Raw genomic sequence first — 20790 nt, forward strand, 5'->3', positions numbered from 1 at the left:
GCCCAGACGGCAAATCCTCTGCGCAACCTGCAAGTGTTCAAAACATACCTGGACAAACCCGCTGATAACATGAACGCTGGAGGGCAGCAGGCGACCTTACCAGTTTCCGAGGCCATGATCAAATACACATTTGTCTTGCAAGCTCAGCGTGTTTCATAGAGGAAGGGCATTCGGTGTTTTTAAGCAGGTGTGCTCAGGTGATTTATATTTTACTAATTAGTGAATGACGAGGGAAAGAACTGCCCAGGCCACTCTGGACATATGTTTCTACCACTGGGGGAGGACAAAAAAGGCACCAATAAGTGAAAGGGTATATTTCGGGGTATAGTTTCCCATTTTTGACTTAACTACTCAAAGTTCTGAGAAATTCACTTGAAGTTAATAATCTGTTTGGGGTTTTTGTTGTTTTTTTTCCCCTATAAATAGCAAAAAAAAAAAGACAGGTTTGTTTTTTCCCAATGAAAGTGTCTCGTATTAAAACATTTTTATTCACTGCTGTTTTTCCTCTTTTTCCGTAAACGTGATGCATTTTATTTTAAATTTTTATTTTTGATATAACCAGGCTCATAATTTTTATTTATTTGCAAAAGGTAAAAAAAAATGAGCTAAAGAATGCAGTTGGCATTCGGTTTAGAAAGATAGAGAGAGAGATATCTCTTTAGAAATGCTATAAGTATATGTCAAGTGTGAAATTATACTCGTTTTTATGGCGGTCATTGGTATTAGTCTGCATTTTTCCGTGCCGCTGGCTCTTTAATTGTTGTCGTCATAGATTGGGGGCGTAACCCGGAAAAATTCTATCATCTGGTCCCACCACAACACGTTGCTCGTGTGAGACAGGGTAGTCCTCCGGATGAACGCTTGATTTTATGAAGCTGGTATGTAGTATTGCTGCTGTATTAGTAAATACATCTAAAGGAGTTCACGGTTCAGTCGCAGCTCGTCGGATCAGTGCAGAGATGTTTAAAGAGCTCAAGACAAAAGTGTTGCGTCTGTTACCGCCGACCTCCAACGGACCGACGGTCCATCGGGACGAGACAGGTACATGTGTCTAACATTCAAAGTGGACGTAGGTCTCGCTTAGTGAAGCAGAGTGTGTTTGTAAACAACCGGCTCTGATTGGCGCTAAGCAACGTAAACACTGCACCATGTTGCATCAGATTCTTGGTTTTCCTGTTATGTGTGACTCACAGCTAACCCGATGTGATTCTAACATCCAAAACTAAGCTCCAGTTAAGTCACAGTAGAGTGAGCACTGCCAGTTAGGATGAACTGCTTACTTTGTAGCTGTTTGCCCAAACTAGAAATTAGTAGCAGAAATTCAAAGTTGTACACCTAATTCTTGTTGTTGTAGTCATTATGTATGCTGTATTCCACTGTAGAAAAAGGAAAACAAAAGTTAAAGAAATTATTAAAAGCCCCAAACTACCATAACGTTCATGCCTCTGTACTGTGTGAAAACCTCAGGTCCTCATCTGGCCCTATCCAAATGGAGTTAAATTACGTATTTTGCCTCTTCGGATACTTGGGTTGAACTTAAGCAGATCCTTTTGACAATCACTGCTTTAACAAGTTTAACATTTAAACAGGTGTAGAATGAAATGTACTAAGACGATGAGTATGCTGACAGGTGTTCTTAATGTTTTGAAACTGCTTCTACAAAAATTTGAGAAAGAATGGGTCTCTGAGCAGCTCAGTGAGTGAGTAGGAAGCCACCTGTGCAATAAGACAAGTTGTCACATTACCTTGCTACTAAATATTCCACAGTCAGCTGTGAGTGGTATTATACCCACTCAGCCATGAAGTGTGATTTTATCACTTCATGGCTGATGAAGTGTGATCACAGTGCAGACTCGGCGGATGCTGAGATGTATAGTGTGCCGAGCTTGCCAACTTTCTGCAGAGTCAGTTTCTATGCACCTCCAAAACTTCACATGGCATTCAGATTAGCTCAAAAGCAGTTCATAGAGAGCTTCATGGAATAGGTTTCCATGGCTGAGTGGCTTACATCACCAAGTGCAATGCAAAGCAATACACTGGTGTAAAGCACGCTGCTACTTGACCCTAGAGCAGTGGAGACGTGTTCTCGGGAGTAATGAATCACATTTCTACATCTGGCAATCAGTTGCCAGGAGAACAGAACTTGTGTGCAATGTGCCAAGTGTAGCGTTTGATGAAGAGGGGAATTATGACGTCTGGTTGGAACTCCTAATGCTTCAGCACACCAAAACAATTTGGACAATTTCATGCTCCTGACTTTGTGGGAATAGTTTGGGGATGGCCCCTTACTGTTCCAACAGGACTGCACACCAGTGCACAAAGCAAGGTCCATAAAGACATGGATGAGCGAGTTTGGTGTGCAAGAACTTGACTGGCCTGCACAGAGTCCTGACATCAACCCGACAGACACCTTTGGGTTGAATTAGAGCAGAGACTGTGAGTCCAACATCAGTGTTTGACCTCATGCATGCACTTCTGGATGGTTAAAATTCCCATAAACACAATTCCCAGCTGAGCTGAGGCTTCTATGGCTGCAAAGGCTGGGCTGACATATTAAATCCTCTGGACTGAGAATGGGATGTGTGTGTGAAGGCAAGCAACAAATATTTTAGCATTATAGTATATAGTGTGATTAGAAGGTGAGATTGCATCTGGAAAGGTGTTACATCACCTGTTCAATTGTGTGAGTAGGATTTCATTAGGTTGCTTATCTATTCACACTTCAGTTGTGTACTTTTGGTTTTGGGTTTTTTTTTAGCTACTTCAGGCGTGTACTTTTTTGGTAGTCAACAAACATATTACACTATACATATTTCTTCCTGTTTTATCGCTCCCCCTAATGTATTTACATTGCATTCACGATAGCTGATGAGCCTAAATTTGTACCTTATACATAAAGGAAAATGAAAGTAATAAAGCTGGGGGAACATGTTTAGAGTAAACATTTAATTTAGATGCCCTAACCTCCTCATACCATCCATTCATACTGTTGTGTCCTTCTGTGGATGACGTCTCATTAACACCCCTTGTTTTTGAACTGCAGATGGTGCTGAAATCCTGAGTTGCACAGTAAAGGCCCTGAAAGAGGGTCACATTGTTGCGGTGCCCACAGATACCATCTACGGCCTGGCATGTCTGGCCCAAAACTCCGACGCCGTCAGAAAAACGTATGACACTAAAGGACGAAACGGACAGAAGCCGCTGGCCATCTGTGTAGGGGAAATTCAGGATATCTATAAGTAAGTGTGCTGTTATTTCACTTTGATCAGGGCACATGTTGTGTAATTGCTTCATTCTAAGTGCAGTCCTCCTCTAAGCCATCTATTTTGCACAAACATATTACTCATTTCCTGAAGAGTCACACATGCATGAGGCACAGATACCATCTCCACTCAAATAACACATTTTACATTTTGAGTGACAGGCACACCTGCTGTCAAAGGACACCTCGGTAATTATTATTCGCAACTTTATTCTGTGACTGTATTTTCTATCGCTGTGCAGGCATGTCGCATTTCTTTGAGATTTGTTAAAGCTTTGTGGGATTTAAAGTGAAACAAATTAAATCAGAGAATAGTGGATATTCCCAAAAACTATTCTGGCCTGAAAAACAATTATTTTATTATCAGATAGTTATTTTGGCTATCAGTCATTTGCTTCATTAAAATTCAGAACATGATGAAATGGCCCAAAGCAATTTTTCCACAATGCAAATTGGTGTCGTGACATCATGAGTTCAAAACTTCATTGCAAAAGACAAAACAGGATCAGAGCAGAGAATCAAATAAAACACAGCTGCTTTTTTTTGCAGTGATGCAGTCATTAATGGTCATTTATGTTGTTTTCCTTATAGTTTTGGGAGCTAGATTACACACAAGTATGGTAATGTGATGTCATGTGCAGGTACTGCAAGGTGAAGGTGAAAAAAGAGCTGTTAGGTGACCTGCTCCCTGGTCCTGTCACCCTGGTGTTTGAAAGGTCTGAAGAACTGAACACAGACCTGAACCCCTTTACCTCAGTGAGTTTGCTTCTTTTTCATTGAATAGTGCTGACAATAAATTGTTTGATCATAAGTGTGAATTGTTGTTTACACATCCATATCTTCCTCAGCTTGTAGGTGTACGTATCCCAGATCATCCCTTTATGAGGCAACTTTGTCAGATGTGTGGGGAACCACTGGCACTCACAAGTGCCAACATCAGCTCACATACCAGCACAGTGGAAGTACATGTAAGTACTAAAGTAAATGATGTTTTTGTTTCTTTCAGTTTCAAGTACGTTAACCTCCTAAGACCCGAACTCTTTCATGGCATGCATTTTTAATGTCTCTTTGCTATTTGAGCTGATTAGGATCTGATGAGTGTAAAAACAAAGAATTATGTTTTGTTTTTGTTTGTTTTTGTTTCTGAGAAAAATGAGATCCACATATGAGGACATTCGCTTTAAATTTCGATAGAGCAGTGGCAGTATAATGTCCTCGTAAGTGGATATCAGGCCCTTGTAGAGCAAAATTTTGTATTTTACATATTTCTTAAATGTGATGTCAGCGTATGTGGACGCCAGGTCCTAGGAGGTTAAATTTCAAGTACACCTACCAGACAGACACAGTTGCCCCAGATTTGCCACCTGCACATCCACGATCCCAATCTCTTTTTCCACCACATTATTAAGGTGCTCTATTGCATTGAAATCTGGTAACTGTGGGCTCCATTTGAGTGAAGTGAATTCACTGTGATGAAAAAATCACTTCACTTCATTCATCTTTCTTCCCCATTATGATACTCTGTTTGAACTTCAGCAGGTTGTCTTTACAGGTGTAAATCATTGACTTGGTGCTATGTGATTGGCTGATTAATTATTTGTATTTTTGAGCAGTTGAACAGGCGCACTTAACATAGCGGTCAGTGAGTGTATGTAGCTCTGAATATTGCTGGGTTTATCCTCTTAAGGAGTTCCAGGAGCTCTGGCCCAAACTAGCTGTGGTTGTTGATGGTGGACCGATAGGAGACCAGAGCCGCCTCGGATCAACAGTAGTCGACCTGTCAGTACTCGGCAAATACAGCATCATCAGACCAGGGTGGTAAGTTCATCCAGACGCTTTTTCCAATAGTTTCTCTCCAAGTGAGATAAAACTATCTGATGTAACTGAATGTTTAAGCATATCATTTAAACTCCTTCAGAGAACTTCAGGCACATTTTACAACTGACAAAAAAATTGACTGGAAAAAAAACATTTTCAAACCAGAACTGAGCAAAAGTAAACTGACTGAGTCTGATGTATTAAAATATCCAAAGTAAGCAGTCATACGTTGCTCAAGTCACCTGAATTAGAACTGGAAGTTATTCATATAGCACCAGTTTATTCCATGACTTGAAGAAGGGGAATGCATCCGCACTGACTCACTGTTGCTTTGAAATACCCAGGTGTTTCCAGCCTCTCCCAGTGTTACAGCACCAGCTATAGTATGAATCTCCTAAAACAAAACTTAAATATTGAAATACCCACCACAAAAAATAAGGAGGCATTTTGCAAGAACAAGTCTTAGTTTCATTAAAAAACCATATTTGGAGTCAGTCTGTCGCATCGTGTTAACACTCTTCTTTCTCACTCTGACCCTTACACCCCCTCTGCCCCCAAACCACCCATGTTTCCTCTGAAGTAGACTTGGTACATTAAACAAGAAATGACTTTAATTTTGATTTCAGTGCCCTTTCTTCTACGGTTGATGTGCTCGAGCGCAAATATGGACTGTCAGAGCTCTCTGGGGAAGAATGACCTTTGAACTCTCCACACTCCAAAAATCACGCACAACCAGCTCTGACCCGGGGCTACTTGGGAGAAGATGAATCCATGAATCAGCCTTTGCCGGGGAAGACTGTATCTCAGGAGGACTGAAACTGCTGATGGACGATTTTGTTCCAGTGGCAGCTTCAAAGTCTTGGGTATCTTTCCTTATGTCTTAGATTAGCATATTTTGTATATGTTTCTGTCATTACATTATTTGGGAGTTTAAGCTTTAAACTATCATTTATACAGAAATAGGTCAGCTGTATAGTACTTTAAGTAATGTGGTCATGGGAGAAAGAATGGTTTGAGCCAGCCTTTACGCAACACGATCAGAACTGTAGTGAACACATTTTAATGGTCTGATTGAATCTGTGTGATATAATAAATCAACTTTATTTAAGGGGGCTGTAAACTGTTTTCTGTTTGTTTGTTTGTTTGTTTGTTTTTTAATCTTTTTTTTTTTTTTTTTTTTTTTTTTTTCTCTGGCAGCGTGAAGATTGCACTTCAATTGTTAGCATCAACACTTGCAGTAAATCCTGTTTTACAGTGTAGACTACTAATACTGGCACATTTGGGTTGTTTCGGTTGGCACATGGATATAATTTGTAGAATTCCTCTCATTTGAATGTTAATAATTGGAGTACATGATTAAATCTTCAGTGTCTGATTGGACCTTGATTAACAGATGGTACAACATTGGCAAATCCACAATAAAATTACATATTTTTTTCCCAGTCTCACAGTTTTCTCCATGCACAAGAAGCTATCTGAGATTTATTTCTGTCTTTATCCACTGGTGTCTGGATTTTCACTCAAAACAGCTTCTTAATGGAGGGTGAAATCAATAGAGCAATGTTAAGTGTTTAAAAAGGAGCAGAAACCACTTACTGGCAACCTGGACAGGGAAATCAACTTCGGATCATTCAGAGAACGCACTTTTATTCTCAAAAACGCCTGTCTCTGCGAAACCTTTCATTTTAAAAGCTATCAGAATCTTAATCAAGTCTATACAGAGGGTGCCCCAGTCAGTGGGCAGGTTTATATTCATTAATGCGTTCAATCACTTTGAGCCATAGACTTTCATGTCCTGACTTCTTGCTTCAGTGGAGAAAAAAAAGCAGAGTCCCATATGCTTACAGTGAAGTCTTTTCATATAGGAATTACTCAATCTCCAATTGTATTTGGGTAGATATCGGGTCTGTGGTGTAGTACTTGACACGTTATATGGGAAAGATCCCCAGCTTGAGACAAAGAGGAGACACAATCCCAGCCTCGGGGACTCACAAGCTTGTGCTGATGAATGGGAGGGTTGTGTCAATAGTACCTAGAGTAAAATCTGTGTCAGAGGCCTCAGGAAATAAAGGAGCGGTTGAAATTACCCAATTTTATTTGGGTAGATCAGAAATGAGTATTCTTGGTAAGTTAGTTTGTTGGTGAAGGATGGCAAGAGTAAAAGAGTTTATGAGATGGTAGTGAAACCTGTTGTGATATATGGTTTAGAGACAGCGGCAATAACGAAAGGGCAAGTTGTCACGCTGGAGGTGGAGTAAAAGATGTTAAGATTTTACTGGCAGAATGGACAGGATTGGAAATGAGGATATCAGGGTGACTCTCAGTTTGGAGGCAAGGTTAGAGAGGCGATGGTGGATGTGCTGGACGAAGGATGCTGAAGATTGATGCTTTCAGGCAGGAGGACGTGCAGATGGTTGGCGTGACAGAGGAAGATGTTAGAGATCGAGTGAAATGGATGCAGGGGATCTGCTGTGAGAAACTGTCATGTTCTGTGTTTTTTCAAGTTGAGCTAACATGCTATAATGTTCCAAATTTACCTTTACAAATTATGATGTTGTGTGACAGTGACAAGTTGTAAAACACCACATCATCCCCATTTTAAAAAGCTCTCTGAACCTGGGTAAAGGGTCAAATTGTATGTTATGGATAAATGAAAACTACAGTGTCTTCAGTTCTATTATTTCACCATATAAAGGGGCATGAGATGGTGGCTTACTGTATTTAGAAATACAATAAATTATCGGGCAGACATTTCAACGTACCAATTGTGTGGGGGAGATTAGAGATTAGAGACAGACCCACAGAGCATTTTACAAGTCTGGGTTTTTGATACGCTTTGTATCCTATCTTTGAATTTGCACACACATCTATAGGACCTCTCGCATCCAGCATGTTTAAAAAAGGTAACAGCATGTCCTTCTGCACTCAAAACTATATCAATCAATCGCTCTCTTGCCTCCTCTTTCATGTGTGCACACACTTCCACTACAGCGTGCCGTTTCAAGTCAGTTTGATGAAAGCTCACATGAGCCACTGCTCCTTTTCTTTATTGAACTGCTCGGCCCAGCGGCGGGTCAGCTCCAGGTAGTGATCAGGCCCATGTGGCTGATAGTCCAAGTAAACCCGTGTCACAGTTTTTTTAGGCACAGCCCTTTCTATCTGCGTCCCCTCGTGCCATTCATTAAAAGATGTTATGGTGACAATCTCTGGGCGCACGTTGAGTGCCGCCTGCAGGGCTGTCTCGTAGTAACGTCCGTTCACCCTGTTGCGTGTGTTGTGGTTGTTCCACGGCCGAATGCTGGTGTCAATGTAACCAGGCCCCACGCTGGGGATAAAAAGGAGGTTGTTCCCATCGCAGAAAGCTTTGATGGCTTTCCAGTTCTGGTGAGAAGAGCCAAAGGAGAAGCCGTTGGAGGCAAAGTAAGTGTACATGCCATCGAAGCCGCCTGCCAGGATGTCGTGCTTATGACGCTCCTCCACAATCAGGGCTATAAAGACGGAGTCGTAAGCTGACCCACGCACGCTGTGGGAGCCAGTCGGTGTCAAAAACTCAGACCAGGACTCGGGTGGAGTTAGGTAGGAGTCATAAATGTAAAACAGAGGAAGACTCTTCCCTGTGCTGGTAGTGAACTTGTAGAACGCTCCGTGGTCGCCATACCTTAAAAAGAATATAATACAGAACATTTAACAACACAACAATAAACCCTACCACTGAGACAAAGAATAAAATATTGTATACCATTTCTTACTTAAACTGAATATCTTTTCAAGGTTTGGGACTTCTGAGTAAATCTCTGAAAGGTCCTCTTTTTCAGAGCAACCCCACATGTTAAAGTTAAAAGTTAAAATGGCTTTTGCTTGAAGAACTCATCCATAAGTCATGAAACTGGCTTTATATAAGCTGAAATGCACCCTAAAAGTATTTCAGTGTCGTAACTGCTGTTTTTCTTGCTATGCATGCAATCTTAATGGCTTTCTATTTGAGTTGACTCAGCGATGAAGCACAGCCAGACATGCACCCACCTGTCAATGATGTACTTGATGTTGTCATGCACACTCTGATCGTTTCGTCCTCTGTATGGTTGGATGTGGAATGCAACCTGGGAGATGATAAAGCAATATGCATGTTCATTTTCATTCATTATATAACTACATTATTAATTTATGTATCATTCAAGGTCAGCATTTACAGATGACCTCGAGAAGTATTGACTAAAAGTCAGGCGTTCCCAGGGGGAGATTCCTCATAGAAAGTTGACGAGAGTGACAGTAACTTCTCCTGGCTTGTAATCAATCAAAGTCTGACATGTTTCTAAGACAAAAATAATTCAATAAGGCCTCAGTCACACAAGAGGAAAAATAGGACCACAACCTCCATGCAACCAGGGAAAGGTGGTTGGCGAATGATTGGATTGATTTTTTTTTTTTTTTTTTTTGCTATCTAGTTCAAAGTAGTTGGAGAGACGAACCATTAAGTGTTTTCAGAGAGAAACATGCATAAAACCTGAACTTACACTGTATTATTGTGTTACTTGCTTCTTATTTTTCCATCCATCCATCCATGAATCCATTCATTCTCTTATCTTCATCAGGGTATGATAATCTGATGATCTTGGTAAAATGCTTGTTGTTATTGAAAAGAACTAGCGGTGCCAGTTTGCTTATAACTGTATAAGCAATACATTTTCCACATTTCAGTCTGACCCAGTCTGTGGCTGACAGTGTTGCATTTAATGCATGGATTCCATGTCTGGTTCCAGTACACCACTACAGGTCAAGTGTGGATAGCAACATATTTGCAGCAGACAAAAGATTTGAGCTTTATCATCATTAATCACATTATTATCTCAATGAGATTGTTGCTGTTTTATCCCCGTTTTATCACTGTTTTGATGCACCAACATGGGTTTGAAGATGGTGACTGAGCGGTCTCAGACCTGGTCCCTATCTTTGAAGTAACCATATTAAAAACAAAGAGATCACAATTTGATTGGGCACGGATGCAACAATGTTGGTCACACCGCAATTACCAACCCCTGTTTTTGTAGTCAGATGGTATCACAGCTCATCAGACCTCTGAGCCCCTTTTCAGGAAAATGAGTCTCACGGTTATAATTCAGCAAAACATGTTAGTCATGCACCATTTTGACCTTGTGCAGCCCCAAAGCAATGCGTGGCATCAGGAGTCTGGTGCCTTTACCCTTGTACCTTATTACAGACTCACTGCAGTTTTCTAAAAACCCTTTAATAAGGCTATAACACTACGAAGGCTCACCAACACAAATGTTACCCACTTACACGGACATCAAAGCACCATGTTTCCTCACTGCTCCGTGTTCACGACAAAATGTGCTACACTATAATTGTTTTTCAGCCTGAGTGGTCTGCCTCTGGAGACTATTGTAACACTCACAGTTAATGCGTCTGTTAGAAATGGCCGTTTACAGTTCATGAACAAACGCAGCAGAGGAACAAGGGATATGAAGTGACATGTACACAAAAAGTGCTTAAGTTGAATATTTTAAGGTGTGCCTGGAGAATTCAGTGACTTTGAATAATGCATGATCAAAGAGAAACACCACTTTTCCAGCACTGGACACTTGAGAGGAACAATGTGAAAGGAAAATGTCCTTTTTGAGATGATGGAAGCATCTAAAGGGATGTAGGCTGCCATTGAGTAAGCTAAACAAAGATGCCTTAGCCCACTTTACATGATCCAAGTCTTATCTTTGTTAAAAATCCAATGCTTGCAAAGCTCCACTAAACTATAGAATGGCATTTCACCTACTTGTTATTGGAAATAGATGTATTTTGTAGTTTTTCTGTAAGATCCATATTGTCGTTATGGAGTTAAGTGTAGCGTATTAACGAATTAATGGATATGTGTCCTGGACGGTCAGGATGGATCCAAATAACTGGATCACTTCTGCTACTAATAATGATACTAAGTGCTTTTATGTACAAAAAAATGTCAATTTTAACAGTGTAAGAGGCACTTTGTTTTGCAAAAGAGTAATTTGAAAAGAGATTGAGGAAGGAAGGTCTTGGGCATATGAGTAAATCATATTCTAAAATCAATATTTATGAAGCTAACTCTCTGGCAGTAACAGTGAGAGAAAATGATGGAGACAATAAGATAGTACAGTAAGATAAAGCCACAAAAAAATCTATGAGATATTACAGCTCGTGAAGCTGCATGATTATAACATGATTATAACAGAGGAAAATAGATACTACATCAGAGTGCAGGCTACTAGAAAACTCATTTTCCCCAACGCGCTGGCTGATTACATTTTTGGTAATTTAGAAGTAAATGAGACATAGTCAACGCATTTTAATACCTCATAAACATTGACAGTGCAGTCTGGAACAGCCCCGGTGTGATTTGTGCTGAGCAGAGTGAATTTAGTGGCATGTCATGCAGAAAGCGCAAAGGGAAGGATATGCACCAACACAAAAATATAGATTCAGACCTTTTCTGACAGTTAGATCAATTTAATATCACTTTCATTCTACAGTGAATGAAGTCGGTGGATATACACCGAGGTTGTACAGGTTTCATGTACGAAAAAATGTAGCTACTGAGTGCATCGGGAAATAAGGAAGTGTGGCTGATGCCATCATAGGGCACCCATGGGCCATATTCCCCTGTGTAGCTTCATGGCCTACTTAGGAGATAGAACTTTTGCACCCCCTCAGGGTGCAGATTGTTCACAGGCTCAAACTGAGTCATGGGACCCATGATGCACATATCCCCTCTGCTCTTTTTCTCCTACCTCCAGTTTCCAATAACCCCCCTACCCTGTCCCCACCAAGCCGCCCCCACCCTGCCCTGGGCAAAAGGACTATTTCAGCTCCACTTCGAGCTGAGGTCAAGCAGCAGCACTGCTGTGGAGGCTCATGTGATGTGCTCTCCAACATGAGCCGTGTGTGGGTGTTACTGAGATGCTATTCAACTTATATAATAAAAAGTACATTGCTTTCTTTTGCAGCATTACCCGAAGAGGGGTCAGTGTGTTTTTAGCAATGTGGCGTGGGATCGCTACCAGGATGGAAGCTGGATTTGTTTTTAGTGAGCTTGCTCGTCTCCAGTTTCCATTCACCTTCAGTCTAACTTGTACATGTTCAATTAGGTCAAAAGCTGTATGCAATTCACTGTATTCCTCTTATCTAAACCTCCATCTATCGCTTTGGGTTCATATAAATGCGTTGTCAGCTCAGCATTACATCCTGCTGTCATGGAGACAGATCATGTCACTGGTCATTTGTAGCATTTTCCTTGTTTTTTTATTTTTATTGATAATTTTACTGCATGTTTAAATGTCTGAATGCAAACACTTCTTTGATTAAAAAAAGCATGTTTTTTCCAATAATTTCTTAATTTTAAAATGTATGTGTCATATTATTTTTCAGGCAAAAATGGTTCCAGCTTCTCTGATTTTACATTTTCTTTTTTGTTTATTCTTTGCTATTGAATACTTAAAGGTTACGAGTAAGTGTCCCCTAATGGGTTAGTCTGTCCATGAAAATCTTGGAAAGTTAATTTCATATTCATCAGTTACGAGTGCCAGACTCCTCCTCAGTTTGGAGGATTGCTGCTGCAACATGCAAGACAGCTCAGGTCAAGAAAGGACAAAGCTGGAAACCAAGGTACGCATCATAAATACTGATAGCTCATTACTCCTGGAGGTTCCTCCCTTTGTGATATTTTTTTTGTCTTTTTTTATGAATGTATTTTTCTGATATCATACAGTAGACTATCCAAGGTGGTGAGGACTCAAAACAAAACTGCTAATTCGCTCATGCATTTCTCAGATAAGCAAGCAGCCACTTTATGTGAGCTTCTTGTATCCTGATCTGATACATTTTTGGCTGCTGCCACTGCCCTCTGTGGGACCATCCATCCTCCTCACTTGGGCTTCCCTCCCACCTTTTGTCCGGCCTTTCAGTGGAAAAGAGCACAGAAATGATTTAAGGTTGTTTTTCATCAGAGTTCCAAATTATCAGAGCCAAAGTTCTTTACCTTGTCAGCATTTTGCTAAACATTATGCAAGAGGATGCAATCCAAAGATAAATGTAGCTCTGTGCAGACATAACAGTTCAAGAAAAACAAAGAGAATTGGAAGAGGATGCTTGGAAAGACTCCACTCAACTCTGAATAATTTCATTCCAGCGCTTTCTGGAGACTGCTCTGATTGTGACCTTCTGCGCGTTTTCATTAAACACAAGGATAAGCAGCTCGTTCTTATTTCAGTAAGATACTCCAATATGCAGTTTGAAGAAAACGTGTCACAATCTGTTTTTCCTCACGTGCTTTTATGAAAATGCCATGCTTGCTGGGTGGATGATGACAATAAAGCGTGGCATTAAATTCTGTCTATTAGCTTCTTTACTGACAGCATTATGTGTAAAACCTCATCAACTCAGCCATGCATGTCTAATCCCTGCATTCTTGTCTTGCCCTTGTAGAGATGCATTATTTCGTTGCCTTCAACCAAACAGAAAAAACTCCCCAGTATGATATTAAATCTGACAGGCTAGCCCGACAACTCTTCTGCCTCTCATCGGAGTTGTTTATAGTGAGAATGAGGCCAGTTTGTGGCCGCATCTCTGCTGAAATCAAATTATGTTATCTGCACAACAGAATACAAACACCAGCATGATAATGACTTGTGTTGCAATACTGATTTGTAATTAACCTCGGTGATAACTTTTGCAAATTGTAAATACAACTTGTGAATAATGATTTTTGGTCTTGTGCATTAAAAGGTAAATATACTTCAAGAGGCTCACGGAAATATTATTACGTGTGTACATATTTGTCATTTTTAAACTATAAAATTTTTCAATTATAAAAATATTCGATTATAAATTACATATATTAAAAAAGAGCAACAAAATGTCATATTTAGAAGCTGATATTAGAAAATGTTCGGTAATTATTAAGATGATTAAATTAATGAATTAGATGTACAAATGCAGTGGTGTATTATTAATGGCACCTGCTTTAACATGGGAAAAGTCCTCAGATCTTGGCCCTTAAGTCATTTTTATTCTTCACATTAGAGCATACAGACCTGAGAACTTTCTTAATTTATTTCTAGTTCCTTGTTCCGATCCACAGTGCTGCTGAAAATCCCGTACTGCTAGCACCTCACTCTTGTTCCCCTTCATTGTCTTTCTTCGCCCAATCCCTCCATTCGTATTTGGTAAGCATCTGACACGAATCATATCTGATTACAAGCAAACACTGGCTTTAATAAGCCTTCAATACAGTGCAGCAGGGGCACCAACACAGACTCAGCTATGTCCGCTGTCATTTTCCAACCTAATTGGCAATTGGTCATGTGGTTTTACCCACATTCTGCACCGCCTCCCACGGCTCTCCACCCCACTAATGTGTTCAAGAGTTCATTCAACAACTAATCCAGCGGCAACAGCAGCAGCTCTTTGACACATTTTATGCTTTAATGCTAGAGACGAAGTCACTGCAGCCGCAAGTATTCCGAGTCAAATCCTGAGTAGCAGTGAGCAGCTTTACAGGATGCAGCACAGCAAGTTGAGAAGGCCTTAGCACCCACAAATTCCACATATAACACTGGTTCGAGATTACTATCCTATGCAGTGTTAAGCTCTTCATATGCCTCCGTGAAAGACCAGTAATCCTTCTTTTGGTCCCGTGTCACTGAGGTTTTAGAAAGGGTAGTGGACAGAAATTCCAATTTTTTTCACATTTGAGCCTCAACTTTGGCTCTTGCAACAGTTCAAAATAAAAATAGCAAAATAAACAATAGCTGAGTTACTTTAGGTCTGTTTTGCTCATAGAAATCATCAATTGTAAAGACTTCTCTTTTGAACCCACAAAAGCCAACACAATGAGCCACTATGAAAGACTGTAAGCAAGCCTGCACATATTAACGACTGTCTACGTAGCACTTAATGTCATGTAGATAATTTTGGGTGTTTAATCCACACTGCAGAGTGAAACTCCACAGACACAATTCAATATGGCTCATTGTTCTCAGTGGAGTACTTCAGGGATCTGAGTTTGGTCCTCTTATGCAAATAATTCAAGTGTAGCGCATTCAGAACTAATACAAATGTGATAAAGTGTTGTGTAATTATGGACATATTCTGCCATATACACTTTGCAACCATCAGCTCAACTATTTCTAAGTGTAAATGACAGATATGAGGAATTCTTAAGATACTTTGGACACTGTTACAGCTGTTAGGAATTAGGAGAAGCCTAGCTGCTTCCATCTGGCCTAGATTCTATATCGTGGTGATTTGCTGTACATTAATCCATCAGCACAGTATCCATGCGTGTTGGGCAGTAGCTACTGTTGTGTAGTAGTACTAAATTGACACTATGCTTTCCTTTTGAGAGGCAGTATAGCCATATATATATTTTCTTTTTGTTATAGTCTTTATCTAAACACAAATCTCTAGAGATGCATCTCCTGTATTTCTTAAAGGACATGCAGAATAGCTGCTGAGTGACAGAAATGACAAAGTCACTGGTTTGTTTTCCAGGAAGTTATAGTCCTAAAGTTAAAATGAATTTCACAAAATCTAATTTCTCTAACAGAGTTCAAAGCTACTGTAAACTCTGTTGTATTTCTATATGATCTGAGCTTACTTTAGTTATACTTTGGCAGTATTGTTATATAGTGTGCTATCTGATTTCCTTTTTATTGGTCTGTCTTTTAGAGTTTCAATGAAGGTCAATGAAGAGGAAAGAGAAAAAAAGTTAATGTTTAAAATAGATGATTCATCTAAGAAACATCTCTCTCTCACACACACACGCACACACACGCACACATGCACACACACACACACACACACACACGTAAAATGTGCTGACACTGCTTACCTTGAGGTTGTGTCTATATGCTGCATCCAGTACAGCTGGTACCAAATCCTCAGCAGGTTCCCCATTGTCATCAGCTACTCCAGGAGGATACCAGGACAGGACCAGAACACCTGGAGGGAGATAAGCACTTGATCAAAGATACGAATTAACACCTCAGAGCACCATCACCTTCTGATGGGAACATACAAACAAAATGTATATGAAGCTCTAACAATATTATTGTATGGATTGCTGAAATGATGCATCGATTTCAAGCTAACTGTGTTTATGTGCAGTTATTGTTGTCTTGGAGTAATGTTGCTTTCTCTGCGATCATCCTTTAGTGTCTCTTTGTGGTTCACAGCAATACAGTACATCTGCTGATCTATGGAGGACAGTCAATTTTTTAAATGAATATGTACTTGTCATCTTAGGACTATTTATTATGCCTTGTTTTAGTGGCAACAGTTTGAGTGTGTGACAGCTCATAAATTCATAAACTCACGCTGGCTGAAAAATGGTTTTCTATCAGCCACAGCGGTGCCTGGCAAGAGGTAGGAACTGGCACACTGTATATGCACTCACAACTAATTTATTAAACTCATGTCCACTTGCTGTGGAGCTGTGGAGACTATTAGATTACAATAGCCAAACATGTCTTTGTGTATCAAGAAGACGGCTACTGCTATTCATTTCAGTGGCAGGAAATCAGTCACCAAGTCAAGCAGATCTATTTACAGTTGAGTATGAGGTCTCTCATTAAATGGAAGGTTTTAATTAAGCAACTTTGAGCTGGACCTCCCATGATTCCCAGGTTTCAGGGTTAGATGACCTTCTCATCACTCAAGCCGGTGTACAGTAACCTACTGCACCGCAGGACAGACACATCAGGGCCTATCATGTGTTGGCTGCTGATGGCTGACACACTGCGCTGTTACTTGACACCAGGGAACAAACTTGTACTGAATTTAAGGGAGCCATACAAGTCTTTGATGAGACTGCAACACAACTATTATCAGTTCATGACATTTAAAAGAGATAAAGGTACTTGCAGAGATACTTTGGGGCTTGGTGATGCTTTAATACTAAAGTAGTATAAGGTTCAGTTTTAATATAGATAGCTAAACATCTTTAAAAACATTAGTTTGCTTCTGATGTACACCTCAATGAAGGATGAAAGCGCAGCAGCAGATATATGGGAACCAAGCATGTGGGGAGCTGTCCAGTATATGTGTGGTGCTGAAAAATGTGTCGAGCCCCTTCAGCTAAAGGGAGGCAGCTTTGTGCTTACAGAAGCCACATTTCTGTAAAGCTGCTGTGCACAAATAACAACACTCAGCTCTTTTTTGTGCGTCTCTCTAAGAATTTCAGGGTGCCGGTTTGCATTTTTTACAGTACCTGCTGCGGATGCTCCGATCTGCTCCATGTGGGACTCCAACACATCCGGATCCCGCGAGCTGTACGAATTGAGTTCGGGGTAGAAACTGGAGCCGATATCCTCGGGCGGCATGTGTTTCCCTCTCGGGTAGCTGGATGCGATCTTAGGGTCCCAGTGCGGGACTAGGATGTGATCCCAGTGAATGTATTTACCGTCCATATGTGGGTTGCCGTACCACATATAGTAGAAAATATGAACATCATAAAATATGGTCCCCTCGGGGCCGGTGTTAGACAACACGGCTTTGGCGTTGCTGCCAGGCGGACGGGCTTGACCCGGGGAAGCGGTCCCATCACGGGACACTGAGCGCCGGTCCATCTTTCCTCCGATCATCGGCAGGAGCTCCAAGCCCGGAGCCAAGTCCGAGAAACCGTCACTGGGCTTCAGGGTCCTCAGTCCCATCATGGTCCCAAAGATGAACAGCGTGAAAAGAAACAGAGCTATGCACGCTTTCCTCCTCAGTCGTGCCATGGTTGGCTAGAGTGGCAGGAGCTGCATACGGCACGGACGGAACCAAGAGTGCAAATTAAACCTGCGTCCTGCTTCTGCGGCCAGATGGAGTTCACCACAAACTACAAACTCTCCGTAGTGTTTTTCGTCGCATCGGCTAAAGGACGAGTCTACATGATTGCACTCAAACCAGGGAGGACTACCCTACGTAGTTGATTAAGGAATTTTTAACTTTCTTCTGTTCCGCATTTCGATGAGCTGCGGATTTTTTTTTTTATCACTGCAACGCGGATCTATACCTCTAAGATAAGCCCGAGCTACAATTTTTTTGTTTTAAATGCCACAGGCCAGTTATTCCTAACTTAAGACTCTCCTCTCATATTTCTTTTCCACGCTGTCACTCACTAAGACGCTTCACCGCTCCCGTGGACCGCCCCCGCCCATCAGCTGCTCCATCCACCTGACTTCCGACAAAAAACGGTGTCTAAACGCAGGGGTGATGCTCTCTGTTGGTCATGCCCGGAGAGGCTTTAAAGCCTCCGTGCTTGGTTGGCTGGTGTTTCCTTATGGATGCCAAAGAGGCGGGACCCTTCTCGTTCACCGTTTCTAAAGTTTACTCAAAAAGAAAAGACTAAAAAGCAACATGGTTATACCCGTTATGTAGCCTACTGTTCTTATCAACAGGTCTGAGGCCACAAGACTATGACTCATCTCTTAAAGGTGACATTAACTACTATTTTCTCATAAAGTTGTTTTCACAGTTAAACCTAAGGTAGGTTATTAGATTTTTATTTATTTTAGTCGGCACTTTGTACTGAGACTTATACTGACATCTAGCGGTCATTTTATAGAACACTTTGTGTTGTGCTAAAAAGTGATTTCTTATGTTTGTTTGTTGTTGTTGTTATATCGAATACCTTTATTTATATTCACAAATAGACTGTCGTAAATAGGATTTATGAAGGACTGATCTCTCAAGAAAAAGACATCTGTAATTCCAGTGAGATTAGTCTTTCACTCTTTCTTTATTTTCTTTTTACAGGATAAATAAAGGATAAAACAGTCAAAAAGATTCATGGCTTTTACCTTGTGATAGGAATGTTCTTCCTACCTCAAAAAGACTTGCTATCATTCACGAGAGATATGTTGGACTTTCTTTTTTTTGGACAAATTATAGACTAACACGTTGTTAATAACAGTTTGAATTCCCGCAGTCATTTTCTGGCAAATACCGGAAATCCGTTTTTGGCAGACGAGAAATAGCAAAAAAGTATGTTTTGATGTGCTTGTAAAAGACGGATAGGGAACTCATTACATAAATGTGGCTTGTTTTCCATTTTTTAAATTAATAATGTAAGTAGTATAACAGTATTAGCTGTTGTTGTTGTTGTGTAGAGCTCCTTTTTTTGGGGAGGGGGGGGGGGGGGGGGATTGTAAATAAACCTTGTCGCAAATATAATAAAGCGCCTCCTGTCGTCAGAACAAGGTATCTTTGCGCTCTGTTAGGCTTTTGGCATTCAGCTATATTGTCCAAAAGCAGTGTCTTTCGGTCATGCTATTAGGTAGCACTTACGGCTCTCTCACCCCACTATTGGAAGTTCTGACGTCCTGACACTTTATTAGATTGTTTTCTTTGCACAAGAACTCCAACATGAAGTGGCAATAAAAATATTCACGGCCTCTGTGATCATTAGCCAAACCTCTGTAAAGATAAATGTAGTCAGTTAGTGAACTAGTTAGTAAATTATGCAAAAACATACAACTCGTGCCTTCGACTTATACCACTAAAAACACATTTTTCAAACGAAATTACAAAACTAAAAGTAAAAACTAAAATAAATACTAAAATACTGTTGATTTAAAAAAAAGAAATAAAGAAAATAAAGAAAATAAACGTAACCACTGATTAATAATTTTCTTCTCTTTCTTTCTTTGAGCATGAAGTGCAGCTTCCATATTAAATTAAAATATATTATCCTGGGACCACAAACACGCGTTTTGTGGGTCCACAAGAGGTCGTTGTGGTAATTGTGATAAACTGGGAGCCACAGCCTCCTCTCAGTCATCAATCACATATTTCCATTTCAACAAATAAGTAAGTAAAATACAACAGAAAACGGGTATATTCAATATTATTTAGTATTACCAATTTAGGCCAAATCAGTGACAGTAATAAATCGTTTTTATTTAGCAAACACACAAATAAATTAGCAAATGCAAAACCCTATCTTTTATATTTGTTGGTGTAGCATAAAGCAAACGAATTACAATTTCAAATACATCCATGTGTCCGTGTTTTATAGACAACAGTATAATACATGTAAACGAACTTTGCGTATTTTTTCCCTTTTCTGCAATCTTATCTGTCATTTCCAAAACCTTTATAAATGTAACAACACATAAACATCACCAGTAATACGTTAATAGCACCTTTTCAATCTTTTTTATTTTATTTTGTTTTTTTAATTTAGGCTGAGATAAATTTGCTTATCCCCCCTCCTGTCTTTAAAGCATCACTCATTTCACAAGGACGCAATTCAACAACACACTTAACGTGATGTGATCGATCACTATTGAGCCATGATTTCGTTTTATTTTCGTGAGGTCGCCTTCTTTTTTTCTTTCTTTTTTGCATAAACTGCTTTGCATGCTTTTGTTAAATCCGAGTTGTTGTTGTTCTCTCTCTCTCCCGTTTTCTTCTTCACGCCTTCATCTTGCTTGTTTGACTCCTTTGAGCTCTTCCTCCTCTGCTGCATGTGGAAAAAAACCGTCCCCCACTCACAATTTCATCTGGATTACCATTAAACCCTCCTAGGAGAGCAGTTACAGGAATCTCTGATTATAAGGAAACCAACACACGTGAGAAGTAATATGACATAGATATAAAATGTAGATATTCAAATCCATTATTATTATTTTTTAAAAGAACATCTCAAACTAATTGCTTCAAGTAGAGTGTTATACACC

At 40.2% G+C, this 20790-nt stretch overlaps 2 protein-coding genes across 2 annotated transcripts; one reads left to right on the plus strand and one right to left on the minus strand.

Annotated features, from left to right (window-relative positions):
* The first annotated feature begins 817 nt into the window (after positions 1–817).
* yrdc (yrdC N(6)-threonylcarbamoyltransferase domain containing) lies at positions 818–6105 on the plus strand. The gene is made up of 6 exons (XM_085365376.1): positions 818–1041; positions 3044–3239; positions 3904–4018; positions 4111–4230; positions 4950–5080; positions 5707–6105. The coding sequence occupies exons 1-6, from the start codon at positions 870–872 to the stop codon at positions 5774–5776; spliced, it is 804 nt and encodes a 267-aa protein (XP_085221502.1). The 5' UTR covers positions 818–869; the 3' UTR covers positions 5777–6105.
* A 1996-nt stretch (positions 6106–8101) lies between these two features.
* LOC146622755 (glycoprotein endo-alpha-1,2-mannosidase-like protein) lies at positions 8102–17859 on the minus strand. The gene is made up of 4 exons (XM_085365377.1): positions 17334–17859; positions 15957–16066; positions 9104–9180; positions 8102–8738 (listed from the first exon to the last, which is right to left on the minus strand). Exons 1-4 carry the CDS (start codon positions 17842–17844, stop codon positions 8102–8104), a joined length of 1335 nt encoding a protein of 444 aa, XP_085221503.1. The 5' UTR covers positions 17845–17859.
* Positions 17860–20790: the final 2931 nt, after the last annotated feature.

The sequence above is a fragment of the Diplotaxodon limnothrissa genome, linkage group LG11, assembly GCF_057381915.1.
Source record: "Diplotaxodon limnothrissa isolate DT_005_m linkage group LG11, D_limnothrissa_male_GT1.1, whole genome shotgun sequence".
Taxonomy (NCBI): domain Eukaryota; kingdom Metazoa; phylum Chordata; class Actinopteri; order Cichliformes; family Cichlidae; genus Diplotaxodon; species Diplotaxodon limnothrissa.